Source organism: Barbus barbus, assembly GCF_936440315.1.
Source record: "Barbus barbus genome assembly, chromosome: 6".
In the NCBI taxonomy this organism is placed as follows: Eukaryota; Metazoa; Chordata; class Actinopteri; order Cypriniformes; family Cyprinidae; genus Barbus; species Barbus barbus.
In genome coordinates, this window is record NC_136734.1 from 13,352,452 (window position 1) to 13,368,428 (window position 15,977).

Genomic DNA, 15,977 nt, shown 5'->3' on the forward strand with positions numbered 1-15,977 from the left:
CGCAAACGCAAAGTTTCTCAGGGGATCACAAAACTTGAGTGAGAAGAATGCATTACATTCCTGCAAAAAAAGTGATCGTGTTCACCCAAGAAACTGCATTTCAAAAAGTTTTTTTGTTGTCGTTGTGAGAATGCAAAAGTATTAAGAAATGTTGCACGCAAAAACACTGAAATTACATTTTTCCTCATATTCTTTCCATCTCAGGGGGTCGCATAGAAACCCTGCTCAAGTTCTGGATGTGAGAAATATATCTGCACAATTCACAGAAAATGCTGTTTGCAAGCAACCTCGTATAATATATATATATATATATATTATATATGTGTGCATTTGACATGAAAGTTTAGATGGTGAAGCAAACAATTGCTAGTTAAACTAAATGATATTTTTCACTTTTTAGGTGGATTTGGAGACAGTTTTGTGTAATAATGCAAACATCTTGTTTATTTCTCAAACACGCTTAGTTTCTGTCACTTCAGTATTCGGCATTAAGAGAGAATCAGAAGTCTTATCCATTTATTTTTTAGTGCATTATTTGAAATATTTACTGTTTGTAAATTATATGCATTGTAACGCAGAGCTGCTTGTAAATGAATGCCTTTAGCTGAGCATAATATTGCATTGAGTATGAGTACTGCTGTGAGACTAGGGTCTAGTCAATAATATCGAAATGAAGAATGCTTCCTAATCAGCCTCGCACCATTGTTACAACCTCATCCTACACGTCATTTTGTAATATTGAAAATGATGTAGTGCACTAAAGGGGAAATCGGAGTATTTTTTATTTAGTGGACCCAAAATGTGAAATCCTCCATAATAAGCTGTATTTTGATTACACAGTATTTTAGTTTTTCGATATTGCCCATTTGGAAGCAATGTTATATTGAGAATTATTAGAGAAACCAATGAGAGTTGGTTTTGTGTTGTATCTGTTCGTTTATAATTTATTCTTTATGTCAGACAATGAAACCATGCAATATTCAACTGCTCTGTTCAAGTACTTGCAAACAAGTATACCTCTATGAAAGTCCTACTGTGGTGAGATGTTCCTAAAGGAGCTGCTATGTTACTCTTAACTATTTATGTTGTTTGTGTTTGGTGTGAAAGGCCAAAATCAAACATCTGTAGATGTCCTGATGTCTCATGACGCTCAGTCAAATCAATTATATGCTCCCTTTGATTATTCATATACATCCAGTGAGACGATCAGTGCAGCTGTTTGAATAAGGCCCTGATCACCTTTGAGGCTTCAACAATTGAGTTACTTTTTGTTACTTGGAAAATTCATTTAGTGATATCTGTCAAAAGGGAAAGAATTTCTAAAAACGGTTTTGTTCAGTAGACAGATTGTCTGATAAACTTGCGAAATGGAAACTGAAATCCATTTATCGACTTGTTACAGTTTATACTGCAACTTTCTGTTGAATTATGAGCCATTCTGCACGTTTCCTTATCTTTCACAAGGGTTTTGTTTTGTGAAATAAAATGTACCTTAGTTTGAGAGACACTGTTCATTGAGGAGGTCGCTTGCTGCCGGTATCAAACTGTTTACAGCAGTTATGTCATGTTTAATAGTATTTAAGTGACAATTAAAACAAAATGAAATTTCACACACCATGAACGTATTCTGCAATGCCTCCAAGAGTCAATCAAGCACCCTAAGTGACAGGGTTGTGTATGTTTGATGCTATATGATCCTATAAACCAGGATATGGATGTACATGATGGTCAGTTTTGTGTAAAATGGAAATTTACTCCAGTTTGTGGGTGCCTCAAAAGAGAGTGCCATACACAGCAAAATAAACCAATTATATGAAATGCCAGGTTTAATATTAAACTCTAAAGTATTAAATTACGGACAATGATTGTGAAATATAAATGTCTTTCATGTGAGCTGTGTGGCTTTTGCCACTTTACACAGATGCTGCACTTGATAGCAGGGGAAGGAAGGAACATCAACACCCGATAAGAAAAAAACCTGTAACCGGGGCAGTAAAGGCACACTTTTGTATCTTTAGGAACCAACATGGACCATTTAGATACAAAGGTACCTTTTTGTGCTTTTCTGTCTTTTTTCTGAGAGTAGACTGCAATAAATAAATATTAATGAATTAACAAATATATGAGCTAGCGACATATGTACCTATACTGGACTGAACGTGTTTTATAGTGCTTTAGCTAAAAATATTTTTCTTGTCCGCTTTTGATAATATGGGACACTTCACTTAAAAAATCTGGAATTTTTGCATAACCCTAATTAATGCAGGTCACACCTCTATGACCAAATGTAGGATAAATGACTAAGGGGGAAAAAAAGAGAGGGAAATAAAATTGCACATGATTTTTACAGATAATTATACAGTAATTATAAAATAATAATAAAAATATGGTGTAAAAATGCTCATTATGAATTTGAAACATAAAATGGTGCCCTCTGCTGTTTATTGCTCTGTGCATGTGCTGTTTTCTCCTTTTTATTGAAGTATAACAAAAATATTAAACGTTTAAAAAACAACTTGGCATACAACTTTTATTCAAAGACATCAATTTTAAGAGGGGCTTAGACTTGCATAGAATTCAGAAATAAATAAAACAATACATACAAAAGAACAAAAATTATAAGAAAAAAACAATCAATCTTTAAACCATCCATATGAATAAATATAGATTAAAGGGGATGAAATAAAAAAATATAATAAATTATATTTATCAAATAAATCTAACAAGATTCCAGCTTTTTATTTTTTGTTTTTGACAAAGTTGTTGAGTATTCTCTCAAATACTTCTTAAAAAATATAAGCGGGTGTGTGCATTTAAGGCGGATTTAAAAACTTTACTAAATTTGAATAAAACAAATATATATTTTACCACCTTCTTCATAGTTTCCATACTTAATATCTATAAAGGACAGGTTCAATTAAACCACATTTCCCTCTTTTAGCCATACTTGCACTTTGTCCCAGAAGGCACTAGAATATTTACAAGCAAAAACAAAGAAAAAGAAAAAGAAATGCTTTGTATTATCTGGAGATAACTTACAAAATTTACATAATATCATTTCAAAATTAAATCTAACCCTTAGGAACTTTCCAGAAAGGAAAATATCATATAAAATTTGAAAGTGAGTTTCTTTCATTTTGGGGTGACCTGGAAATTTTAAATATGAGGTTCTAATATTTGTCAAAGAAAAGATCCAAGCATGTGCTGTTTTCCCAAAAAGAAAACACAAATAAACTATGCAAATTAAAAGACATTTCAATAAAAACATTCAAGAATGTTTCAAACACTGTTTGGGATTTTACATCATTATGATGGAATTGAAAACTGTACTCGTTTAATACAGCTCTCAAGTGTTTCTACATTTCATCCAACCATTTTCCATAGGCCTACCACTTTATCCTCTGCAGGGTCCTCTGCGGGGGGGGCTGAAGCCTGTCACAGCGTCTCGGGCCACAGGTGAAGGACACCCTGAACGGACAGCCAGTCCATCGCGGGTCTCACACACAGACACAACTACGGGCAGTTTTCACAGTGTCCTATTCACATGATGCAGCATGTCTCGGGGAAACCGGAGCACCCGGAGGAAACCCTCGTAGACATGTGGAGAACAGGCAAACTCCACAAACTACAATAGCCTATCACAAACCCACTTTCATGTCAGTTACAAAAAAATCTAGCTTTTGTTGTCATCTTAAAAAAAAATGACGTGTGGATATAAAAAGAAAGTGTACTTTGTAGAGTGAAAAAGTGGCAGATTGGATTCTGTTACAATGACAATAACTTTAAGACATATAACTTTAGGCACAGTCAATGTAGTGCATGTTTAATATTGCATAAAAACAATGGAAAAGCTCTGCTTTGAATACAAAATGGTGTTTTGGGTGAACAGCCCTTATTATTCTCCTCCTCTGTTTTGCCTAGAAAGGTGATTAAAATAGAGCTGAATGTTTGTATTGAGTGTTTTCCTCAACACAACTTGAATTTTAAGGCGGGACAATTCTGGACAATGTAGATTTCATATTGCATGGTATTTTGACCACTAATAACAAAGTTTATTTACATAACATTCCACAACATGACAAATATTAAAATATTCAGTTTAGCTTTCCTTTCAGTAATATATATAGTGTCATTAAAGTAAAGTACACTCTTAAGAAAAATAAATGGTCCATTCTGATTTTCACAGGCATTTGTTGAAATGTGTTGTGTGTTAGGGTCAGTTGCATTTGCTGCTATTATCAGTTTTCTACAATTTTGTTTTTTCTTACAGTGTAATATATTCTTACAGAATAATATTCACATTCTTTCCTTAGGAAGTCAAGTAAAGTCTCCTTTATTTATGTACCGCTTTTTACAATACATTATTGTGTCAAAGCAGCTTCACAGAGATAAACAGGAAAAATATTGAGACATTCTGCAGTAAAGCAGCTCAAAAATACAAAATTGTTTGTATCAAGTCAGTTTACCCTTGGTTCAGTCCAAATAAGTGTGAATTAAATCAAATTTGATATAAACAGTTCTACAATGTTGTTACTCAGCTTTAGCCAGTTCAGTATTGAATGAGTTCAGTCCAATGTTGAAAGATGTGATTCAGCTGTAGAGCAGCTCCACAGAAGACAATACTTCAGCTTGATTCAATTCAAGTAAAGAAAGCGTCTTATGAAGCGACTAGACTGGGCTGCCTGAATTCCTTTGACCATCAGTTTGTTTAGGTATTTGAATGTGAACTGATTTGTCAACACTTTGCTGTTAAAAAAAACTCAAGAGAACATGAAGCACTAAAGCTGATTCAATGATAACAGCAGATTTTAATATATGTTTGCATTTATTTTTGAGGAATTTACATAGATGGTTTGTTTCCAACATACAAAATCTGGTTGTGAACAAGAAAGTGTTTTTTCATATAAAACCTTTAGCCTCAAACAAAAAGCATGTGTTAACCACAAGAAAAACATTTGTGCACCTTTTGTCACTTCGTAGAATAAAAAGGATATTGTGCACTTGACCTCAGAAAATGCCCTTGCTTTTAATCACATCTCCTTGTGTTTACATACCAAACTATCAGCACAGTTTTCACGGGGAATGTGTTTTTCTTGATAGCCTTTCCTGCCAAGTCATGTTTATATGACAAAGTGAAACTAATGAGCTTTAGTGAACACACACTGGTACAGTAACATTAAGTTACACATGCATTCATAAATGGAAAGTTCACATAAAAAATTTAAAAATTTCTGTCATAATAGACTCACTTTCAAGTCATTTCGAACCTGACTTTCTTTCTTTTGTGGATCAAAAAAAGGTGGGTCCAATGTTGTTTTGGACCCCATTGGACTTTCACTGCATGGACAAAGATTTTTTCATAACATGGGGAATCATACATGTTTGAAACAACATGAGGGTGAGTAATTATGACAGTTTATTTTTGCTTGAACTACACCTTTAATTATGCTAGAAAAGGTAATGTCATAATAGATCAGATGACAGTTTATCAAACTTCATCAAACAATCAATATCAGAAACTGTCTAAAATGAGAAGACTTTGTTTCAACAGTGCTGGTCAAACTGATTTATCCTTCTAGTCTGCTGCAGCTATTTCTATGGCATTTCTGTGACATTATGCACGTGCAAAATGTGTTTTGAGCTGTGCGCTGAGTGACTGTGCCCATCTGTACTGGCAAGCATGGTAACCACAACAGCAAATATAAGAGCAGCTGAAATCAATACAGTGGCTATGAGTCCTTTATTAGCCCACAGGTACTCCATCTTCTGGTTCGCAGCAGATTCCTTACATTTTTCCCTCTGAAACTGAAATGAAAATAGAACATGATGAATCAGCTCTTTTAACACAAAGTTGAAAAGTGTATCAGTTTCTCCTTCCACAATAAGGCTTTGTTGATAATTGCAATTCATAGAATACTTTGAGTAATAATGTTTATATGTTCAATTTATGCAAATAATATGACTTTCACATTAATGAATACAAACAGACATAAGTTGTTGAGACTTGCATGCTTGAGCATTTGAGTTCTCTGTTCTCAGTTCTCTGAGTAAACTTAAAAAGACATCCATATGAAATAGTATTTTAATGACTATTAAATGATATATTAACTCTAGAAATGACAAGAATCATGTTATACATTAAGGAGACACTGTACTTACGACGCACTGAGGCTTTTCAGGTTTTTGATTGACATCTTTGAGTTCTTCTGCTTTATTTTCATTTTCCAGCATAGCAACTTTCACGTCCTCTGCCTCACTCTTAGCACGCTGAATATTATCCTAAAACAGTTATCGACAAAATTTCCTTAGTGTATAGTATACAGCATGCCGCATAAGTACTTTGCCTCCCTGATGCTTTTAATACATAAAAACCTATTTGAAACATAACATTATTTATATATGACAGAATACAAAATAACTAATTACATGATTAATAGAGGAATACAGGAATAGTTCATTAGCCTATTAACACCATATTAACTATAAACATGATCCACTAACATCTGACAACCATAAAGCAATGCAATAATTTTCAACAATAAAAATTACTTTTTTTTTTTTGTATAGTGTGCTTGTGCAATCATTGTTTAAAATGAATGACATCTTGTTTATTGTTTTGTATCAAATGCAATGACATTCATATATTTTAAGTAAGGCTCAAATGTCATTTCAGGGCCACTGCATATCTATAAATGGTATTTATATTTTGCTGTCTTACGGTGCAAATGGTCAAATAACGCATTCAGTAATCTGTACTGTCAGATGATAATTGTATGCCTTTATTGCACTGATAAGCAAGTGTTTGGCCTACATATGAACAAAAATGAAAGCACATTGCCATTTCAAATAATGTGCATGATATTACCAAACAGTTTGGCCATAATATGTTGCATAACATCACATAATGGCATTTCAAAATGTTGCACAGTTTACTAGAATATTTGAGAAATGACCTATTCCTTAAACTATATCCAAATGTCACTGAATGCGGTCATTCTTATTGTTTGCATGCATAAACTCACCATACTGAAGCAGTATCGCGTTGGAGCCTGTTTTGGTGCTTGATTCTGAAAATCGATGCAGAAAGAGTGAATGAAAACACAGGGGAAGAAGGTATGTAGCTCCTCCTTCTTACTCCACTTTATCAGCACTTCCTCCTTTATTTGCTTTTGTGTTTCCACTTCCACTAATCACTGGCCGATTCATTGAAACAGATCATAAATAACAGGCTCATTCCAAGAAAACAGTGACAGACTATTTATCTATTTACCATTTCATTTGAAAGGGTTTCTGTTGGATTTTTTTTTTAAGAAATCATATGTTCTCACCTCAGGCCCCAACACACTGTGGTTACAGGTACAAGTAGTTATAGCTACATTAGTCATTTTCAACACTGACAAGTTTGGACATCCTATACCTACAACAGCAGGTTGTATGATTTTTGCTGTAGGGGAGGCTGGGGAAAGTAGTCACAGTGAATACTTTCCCATGTGACAAGTAATCCTATTGTTCCCTACTTTTTAATAAACAATGTTTCTTATTCAAACATGCTTTGTGCCATGATTATTCAAACATCATATTCAGATTATTCTGTGGTTGAAAATCAGTGGAAATAATAATGGTCTAGTCTTGAAAATCTCATTGCACCCTATGATTCACAGTGAATGTTTGTAGCCTAAGAAACAAATATCACAGTGATTTTTCCTCAATAGCCAAAATATCTATACAAAAGTATAAGCATAACAAAATAGACTACTGAAAAGACTGAGAGCAACTTACCTGTTTATACAATGTCAAACAGACTTGGAAAAAGTAGAAAATGTCACAGCATAGTTGAACAGAAAGCGAGGAACAAAAACAAATTCTGTTTTTTCTTTCTTTCTTTTTTCTGTGATTGTTTTTTCTTTCTTTCACAGAACAAGGCAATAATAATAGGCTATGTCATGTTGTGTTGGAGTGGCATTTTCTTTATACATGAGCTTATCAAAACAAAACAAACAAGCAAACAAAAAATATTAATTAGGGGATATAAGGCCTAAATAGCTGCAATCAATACAACCCTGTATTTTCACCAAAAAACAAAAAAAACCCTCCTGTTATTGCTATGTTTGAATTTGTCAGTAAGTCTGAACTGTATCAAAACAGTAGCATATTCTCTTAGTTTTTTAAAGTTACTATTATTTAGTAAACCTGTCAACTATGTCAAAACTTAAGCGTCTTCATTGAAAAACATGTTTAAAGATTAATATTCAAGAATGAAACCATTCTGTAAGAAAATGTATGCTATCTATATTTTAACTGTTGAGCTGCTATAGAAAACATCTGCTTAAGGACATTAGCACTGTCTACACTTTTATTCGACCAACAGCTTAATTTTCACCCACTAATGTCTTCAAACCAAAAAAGATGATTCACATTAAATCTCTCTTGGTTGTGAGTTCACAAGAAATATTGTACTTTTCCTTGAAAGTCGCGGTTATTTCCAAAGAAGATTCATTTTGTATTTGTGTTGGTAAAACTAGTCAAACCATCGGGAAGTTCATGCGAATCGATTCTTTTGAACATGAACCAAATCATCCAGAAACTTCAGCGTGGCGTTTTTATGATATTTTGCATAACATAACAAAAACCAATTCTATTTCATATGCACATTGATTAAATTTGTATACAACCAAGTCCAAAACATAATTACAGTTGTCTATGTTTAATTTGTATTTTTATATTTATTATATTGATCCCATCTGTGCTCGCCTAAGTCAGTTCAGTTCCTGAATGAATCTCTGAAGTCTCTTTGGAGAACAGGTTTTGTGAACCGATTCAGTTCCTCTTCACTAACGGATTGTCAACGAAGCCTCGTTTTCCCCACCTACTTAACACAGTTTTTGTAAAATAGTGTAGATGTATGTACATCTAACGACACTTCTTGGTAAAAAACATGCGTCTTGTGGCTTATTGTTTCATTAAACAGTAATATCTGTATTAAAATGACGGCCGCTAGTTGGCGCAGGTGTCGCGCACACTGGCAGTAACAGATTCTCTGAGTCCAGTTCACACTTGCAGATTGACCTCATTAGAAAGTTTTTTTTTTTGCCCTATAAACACAATGTCAACAAACGGCAGGACCTCGAGAATATTACAGTTCATAGCCCCAGATGAGCGCCGTCAGTTTGGAATCGAGGTAACGTTAACTGCACTGCAGTACAAAGAGCTAATGAGGCATGATCAATTCACTTCTCTTTATGTGTGTTTATATGAGATGTATTTTAACGTTAGTTCTCTACAACGCCACAAACTTACAAGACAATATGTGCAGTCTAGAATTGATAAAAACAAGGTTAAGAGCTTGTTAACCTACACGTGTTATGTATTTGGAGGTGGCCACAGGCTTAGACTTCACCTGACACTCACGTGATCAGTGCAAAAAATAAAATTAAAATAAAATGTAGGTTGGCACCAAAGCTACCATGTTACTAAAATATGCATTTCAGTATTTTCCGTAGTGTCTCTTTATCCCGCGTAGGGTAATCGATACACCTTACAACAAAATAATACTGCTGTTGTGCCATGATGTAGCCTAATTATGATATATGATGGTAATTCCATGATGTTTTAATATAACAATACTAAACCATATTCACGTGGCATGAGTTTATGTGGTACTCTAAGATAACTTGCTTCCAAAAAACCAAAAGATTTACCAAGTTAACATAGTCCAGAAATATATGTCAAAAAACAAACATAGGCCTGGTTTCGCAGACAGGGCTTAGACTAAGCCAGGATTAGGACATTTAAGTAATTTACTTGAAATTACTAAAATTTACATTTAAGTAATTTTAGATAAAAACATTACTCGTGTGCTTTTTGAGACAAAACAAAGGCACTGACATGTTTTAAGATCAGTCATTGCAAGTTTCTTTCAGTTGAAACAACTCAGACGTGCATTTAGTCTAGCACTAGGCTTAAGCCTACTCTGTGAAACTGAGGGATAGTCTCATGTTGTTGTTGTTGTACCTTTTTTAATGTTTTTGTTTTTGTTTTTGTTTTTTGGTAGTGGGGGTTAATGTTAAGTGAAATATGTTATACAGTGTTACATGGTTGGTTCATTTTTTTAGCTTGGCTCAGAAAATGTAGCTTTAACATGAATTAAGAAATTTTAAAACATTTTGTAGTAATTTCTTTCTCTTTTTTTGTTTTAGACTCCATTCCAGCGTCTGGCTTGGCAAATGCAGGACATATTAGGGGATGGAGGAATTCTCAAAGAGGTCGTCCATGCAGGAGAAGGTCCACCTGTACCCCAGCATGCCTCTGTATCAAGTAAATAACTGAAATGAACATGGTGGTTTTATTAAGTTCTAGCTTCTTGCTTATGATAGTTAAATAATGCAGAAATAAATGAAAGAAATTTCATCCACAGTTAATTTCTCTGGTTTCATTGAGTACTCTGATGCACCATTTGAAACAACCAGCCACCTTAAATATCCACGAATGATGAAGCTTGGTAGAGGTAGGATGGAAACTGAATTCTTCCATTAGAATGATAATCAAGTTTTTCTTGTATAATCTCTTCTTTGTCTTCCGCCGAGACACTCTAACCTCTTTCCCCATAGATGTTACTTTGTATGGCCTAGAGCTTGGTCTTCTTACTATGAAGAAAGGCGAGTTTTCCCGTTTTCTTTTCAAGCCCAAATATGCCTATGGGGACCTTGGATGCCCCCCGCACATACCTCCATTAGCGACAGTCCTCTATGAGGTGCAAGTCCTCGATTTCCTGGACTCGGCACAAGTGGATGAATTCATGGATTTGAGTATGGTAAGATTTTTATGCATTTAGCTTGCTCATTTCATTTGGTAGTTGTGTCGGAGATTGTAATCTCAATATTGTTCCCCAGGAAGAGCAGAACAATGTTCTTCTGTCCACATTTCTGAATGTACTGGACACACAGCGGAGCTTTGGCAACCTCTGCTTCAATAAGAAGCACTATGAAGATGCTCGAGAGCGATACAAACAGGTTCTGTGCTTATTACTGTCTTGTTTCTAAGATAGAAGGAAAAATTGTAGTTTATCCTAATACCCAGAAGCGGACAGCAGTGAAGTATTTGTACTTTACTTAAGTAAATTTAAAAAGTATCTTTAGTTTATCGTAGTGTTTTTCTTTGGAAATCTTTACTTCACTACATTCCAAAGCATAATATCCTACTTTTTAATGCACAACATTTCATAAATTAAAGTTTTTTTTTTTTTTACCTTTAATACTTAAGAACATTAAATATGTAGTCATTTCTTTTACTGAAATCTTTAAATTATTTTTACTTGAGTAAAAGTAAGAAAGTAATAGATTTCTAATGTAATTAAGTATTAAATGATATTTAATATGAAATGTAGTGCAGTAAAAAGTACAGTATTATGCTTTGGAATGTTGTGAAGTAAAGTTTTCTAAAGAAAAATACTAAAGATAAAGTACTGACACTTGAAAAGTACTTTTACAGCAGAGTAAAAATACTTCACTACTGTCTGCCTCTGCTAATACCTAATACTAGACTGTGTTGTAACAGTGTCACACTACTGTTGGTCCATGGTACAGGCCATGACACTTTTGCAGAATCGTGAGCCGGTGGATGAAGAAGAGAAGAATTGTCTTGAGGAAATGAAATTGCCTTTCCTGCTCAACCTCTCGCTCACGTACCTCAAACTGGAGAAACCCCAGAAGGCCCTTTGCTATGGTCAGAAAGTGCTGGAGATCAACCCTCAGAACACTAAAGCGCTCTTCCGCTGCGGACAGGTTAGGCAACATTTAGTCATTTTTATATCTTTTGTTGATAACCTTATCGTAATCCTTCAGTAAAAAACATATTGCTCTATAAAATCTAGGGGCTGTCAACTGAGTTAAAATTATAATAAAATCAAGATATGCTAATTAATTAATTGAATTAATCACATTTATCAGTATTTGCTGAGAAAATCACCCAAATCTAGTGCGTTTTCAGAAGATCCTTTGCTTTGTTCCCGAAAGAAGGATTTAAAATTGTACAGTTATATTCTGGGATTCTCCCACTCACACCGGTCATCCATCAAGACGGACTGACAAGTCTGATGGGTCAGATTGCTTTCTTATCACTGCTCCAGAGCTCATTTTCAGTTGGACTGAGTGATCTCAAACTGATTATTTTGGTGCCACTCATTTCAATGAAAATAAAATCATAGGTTTACTGGCCAACAGCAGTCCATTTTACAATCGAGTAGACAGAGGTGTGGTCACATCAGTGAAATTTGGTGGGCAAAGAAGGTCTATTGACAATAGTGAAACAAAGTATCATGCACTGCTTGCAAAGTGTAGTCACTTTCAAAGTAAGCAGCTTTCTGTTAGACAGCCTGACGAATTCACATGAAAAATCTGACATTGAGTGAAATCTGAGTGGGGAACTCGCCCTCACACAAAACTCCAGATGGCACAGATTCCTATTGGAATGACTGTATTTCACCCACAGAATTTTGGCAAACAGCAGCAAGTGTGGCCGTGCTATTAGGGGCTGTTCACATAGGATATGTTTAATTCTTTTCCTCTTTTTTTTTTTTTTAAATTGCTGTTACTCATTCAGACTAATGTCTTGGCCACTCTGTTGCTATATTCTGTGTCTTAAGCAATAAGCTCAATGTTTTCCATTCCATTGTGCTCTAATTAGCTGAGTTTGGGTGCATGGGCATGTCTTTTGTGAACGGCACCTTGTTCATTTTTTACTGCATGTTCAGATGGGGCCAGATTGGACTTGCTAAAACAAAGGTAATACGTCAAGTTTGAATTGCTGTGATAGTGGGAAAATTCCTTATGATTGATAAAATTCCTTATGATTGAATATACTTCTGATTCCTGGAGCAAGATTTCTGTTTTATCGCATTACTTTTATATAATTTGTACTGAATAAACTAATGTAGTGTGTGTTTTTTAGTGATTGCACCAAGTTAATTTATTCAGTGCAAATTAAAATGTTAAATTGACAGCCCTAACAAAGACGTATTCTTTCGAATCCTGAAGAAACTTCCAACCAGGTTTTATTTGTGTTTTGTTTACCATTGTAGCGGAAGAATGCTGATCGATATTAAGAGCTTTCTTTTTTTATTTTCATTTCTTTATTTGTTTTGTTTGTGTATGTATTTTTATTGAGGCCTGTTTGGAGATGAATGACTATGAGAAGGCACAAGATTACCTTACACTCGCTCAGGCGAAAAAGCCATTCGACCCTGACATCAACACCTTGCTGAAAAAGCTTGCTATGTAAGTTTTTCTTATCTGATAGTTTTGTCATGTTTTCCTACATGTGTTAATGTGAAAGCTAATCAAATCTACTGATCTTTTACAGCGGCTACAAGGACTATTTGGACAAAGAGAGAGAGATGTGCTCCAAGATGTTCTCAGGTTTTAAAGGAATGGAAAAGTGAAGCTTACGGTGTCCATGGTGGCGTTTTTACCATTTTTCAAACCCTCCAGATTGACCACAAGTAGGCAGTATAAACCCAATAAATTGTAATTTTGGTTTGAGTGGCCAACATTGCCAACAAATGTTTTTATTCTTTTAATTGCATATAGTTCAATTTTATTTTGCATTATTTTGTGTTTGCCAATATATACTTCTTTTTTCCCCCCACAGCTTTCAGCATTATGTTCTCTATGTTACTATAAGATAAGCTTTATTATAGCAGACAGTCAAGATTTTGCAGTGTTCAGTACTCTATATGGAGCATCAGGATGTCTCTCAAGTGTGTGGCTGGAGTTTCAGAAGTTATATAGACTTGTTAATGTTGAATTATTTCTCATGCACTGTTTTTGTATGCCATGCAATGCACGTCTTAATTTTACTTATTTTGTGTGTGAATTTTGAAGTTAATGAATACAATGAATATTATGAAGTTTATGAATACAATAAGTTGTTATGCCTCAGAGTTTTGAATTTTCTTTGGATTGATATGGAAATTAATAATACTGTATAAGATTAAAAATACACAAATTTTGTTTACTCTAACAAAAAAGTAAAAAATGTCAATATATATTGTGTATATATAATGTTTACCCTTATACGAGTCTTATATGAGTCTAGTCATCTTGTGTTGGTTTGGTACATTTTACTGCCTAGTCTTTCCTTCCTGTCCTAACACAGAAATACCAGTCTTCAACAGCCCCAGAAATGTATTTGGACACTTAAAGCTCCCTTAAGAAATGTAATTACATTATCGCAAAATATTAAACCATGTTGTGTCTGCCAAACAAATTCTCCACACGTTTTCTTAGAACTAATTCACTGTCAGTTCTTCTCAATTTCACACACGTGTCCAGCAGAGTAACCACAGGTGTAGCTCATCACATTTACTATGTTAAAAAAAAGGTATTCCACATTTGCTCTAGCTTGTTTGCATCCAGGTATTTACTAAATGTAGCCTTGTATATTGTAAGCTACTTTGGATAAACGCATCCGCTATATAAAAAATGTAAATGGAAACCAAAAAATGTCACAATATGTTGGAGCCAGTTAACAAGAAGGTTTGTGCTGAAACTTTCCATGTGGATTAACTGAGCTTGCCTCAGTATGGCGTAAGGATGCTCTCTTTCAACAGAGTCAAGCTTTTAACCACACTGACCTACGATATTTAAGAAAACCCCCACGATTTGTAGAGTGACGTTCCACTACTATTGTATATTATATATATAACTGTTATGAATATTCTGGATGAGCAGTGCAAACGCAGTTTAATCTTAAAACAAACAACAGGTCTGTAACTGTGTGGTTTCTCCATCCTTGGTAAATTTAGTGAAGTCCATCCTCTCTTGTTTTTGTTTCTTTTGAGTGTTGCTCTGCTTACGTTTACCAGAGGTGAAGATGTAATTATGTGTACAAAGTGAAGTGTATTATTCTTGACCCAGACCTGTCCAGGTTCCTTGGGTTTTCTCCTGGACTAAGCTCTTGGTGATTGGCAGATCGATAAATATGGATTTAAAAAAACGATAGTGAATTTTTATTTCATACTGACTTTCATACTGAAAGGTGAAGTATGCTATTTTAGCAGGAATGCAGGAAAAATGCTTATTTTCAAACAGGTTTTTAAATGCACTCCTACCACCGCTTTTGCCCCATCCTCCATTGTGTAGTGAAAAGGGCAGTCCTTCCATGAACTTGCAGGCCGAAGTTGATACTGAGATTCTTTCTATTTGGCTACCAAGACCATAGTGTTAAATATCAGACTGTAAGAGTGTAATATTAAGATTGTGTGTGAGAGAATCAGTGGTATGTCTGGATGGTGCCCATGATTTTGCCAAGTGGAACATATTCCTGGAGCAGACTCCTGTTGGTCCTGAAACAACATTCCTATCAACCAGTTAGAGCTCAAGTCTCAGGTTGGGGCTTGAACGACTTTCATATCAATACAGTGTCATTTTCCTCTCATATTAATTATTGGTTAGGAATGTTGTACCAAGACCAAGAAAAGACACTGACCAAGGATGCATCCTACTTGCAAAATCACAGTCACCACGTTGCAACCGTGACTGTGATTTTGCCAAGTAGGATGTTTTCCTGGATCATAAACCTTATTGAGGTAGGGTTAGGGTGATGATTGGGTTATTAATGAACAAGGGATGAGTACCCAGGAACATCCAGTCCTTCCTGGGTTACAGACATCTGCGTGCAAACATGAAGCAGATCCAGATCTCCAAACCGCGCTGATAGCAGTTGACACAAAGACCCCAGTTGTCTCTTCTAGTCCATACATGTTTGGAGAGCTTGTATGTGAGTCTGTGTGTGTTTCGTCTGATGTGGATCCGAAGGATGAGCTGCACTGATAAGATGTTCTGATGGCCACCCATCACTGCAGATACTATCACAGAACGAATTCCATTGACAAAGTCTGAATGCTGCAGACCATCTTTTCTAGACAGATTGATGCTGGAAGCAGGAACGTATCACTAAATTCCATATAGTTTCCAAGGTTC

The 15,977-nt window shown here is 35.0% G+C and overlaps 1 protein-coding gene and 2 long non-coding RNA genes across 7 annotated transcripts in view; 2 read left to right on the forward strand and 1 right to left on the reverse strand.

Moving 5' to 3' along the window:
- Window positions 1-15,977, forward strand: part of LOC306870868 — a 1,223,475-nt gene that overhangs the window by 1,017,714 nt on the left and 189,784 nt on the right. The window lies entirely within an intron of this gene.
- Window positions 4,315-7,133, reverse strand: LOC306871735. The gene is made up of 3 exons (XR_013784364.1): window positions 7,023-7,133; window positions 6,160-6,279; window positions 4,315-5,805 (listed from the first exon to the last, which is right to left on the reverse strand). It is a non-coding gene; the product is annotated as an uncharacterized lncRNA (long non-coding RNA).
- On the forward strand, window positions 8,794-14,983 carry LOC306871736 (inactive peptidyl-prolyl cis-trans isomerase FKBP6-like). 4 transcript variants are annotated; one of them, XR_013784365.1, is made up of 9 exons: window positions 8,794-9,178; window positions 10,197-10,314; window positions 10,415-10,504; window positions 10,608-10,810; window positions 10,890-11,009; window positions 11,583-11,780; window positions 13,162-13,271; window positions 13,357-13,495; window positions 13,645-14,983. XR_013784365.1 is itself a non-coding variant. In XM_079419858.1 (8 exons), exons 1-8 carry the CDS (start codon window positions 9,104-9,106, stop codon window positions 13,433-13,435), a joined length of 993 nt encoding a protein of 330 aa, XP_079275984.1. In that variant the 5' UTR covers window positions 8,977-9,103; the 3' UTR covers window positions 13,436-14,255. The 4 variants fall into 4 exon arrangements, 2 of the variants coding, with proteins under 2 accessions (XP_079275984.1, XP_079275985.1); XR_013784366.1 differs by having other exon boundaries at window positions 9,003-9,178; window positions 13,174-13,271; window positions 13,645-14,255; XM_079419858.1 differs by having other exon boundaries at window positions 8,977-9,178; window positions 13,357-14,255.

Bases quoted from the DNA above. Each gene is read 5' to 3' on its own strand.
- LOC306871736 (XM_079419858.1), top strand. From the start codon at position 9,104: ATGTCAACAAACGGCAGGACCTCGAGAATATTACAGTTCATAGCCCCA. The intron at 10,315-10,414 runs GTAAATAACTGA...TTTCATCCACAG, and splicing joins CCAGCATGCCTCTGTATCAA to TTAATTTCTCTGGTTTCATT. The intron at 10,811-10,889 runs GTAAGATTTTTA...ATTGTTCCCCAG, and splicing joins AATTCATGGATTTGAGTATG to GAAGAGCAGAACAATGTTCT.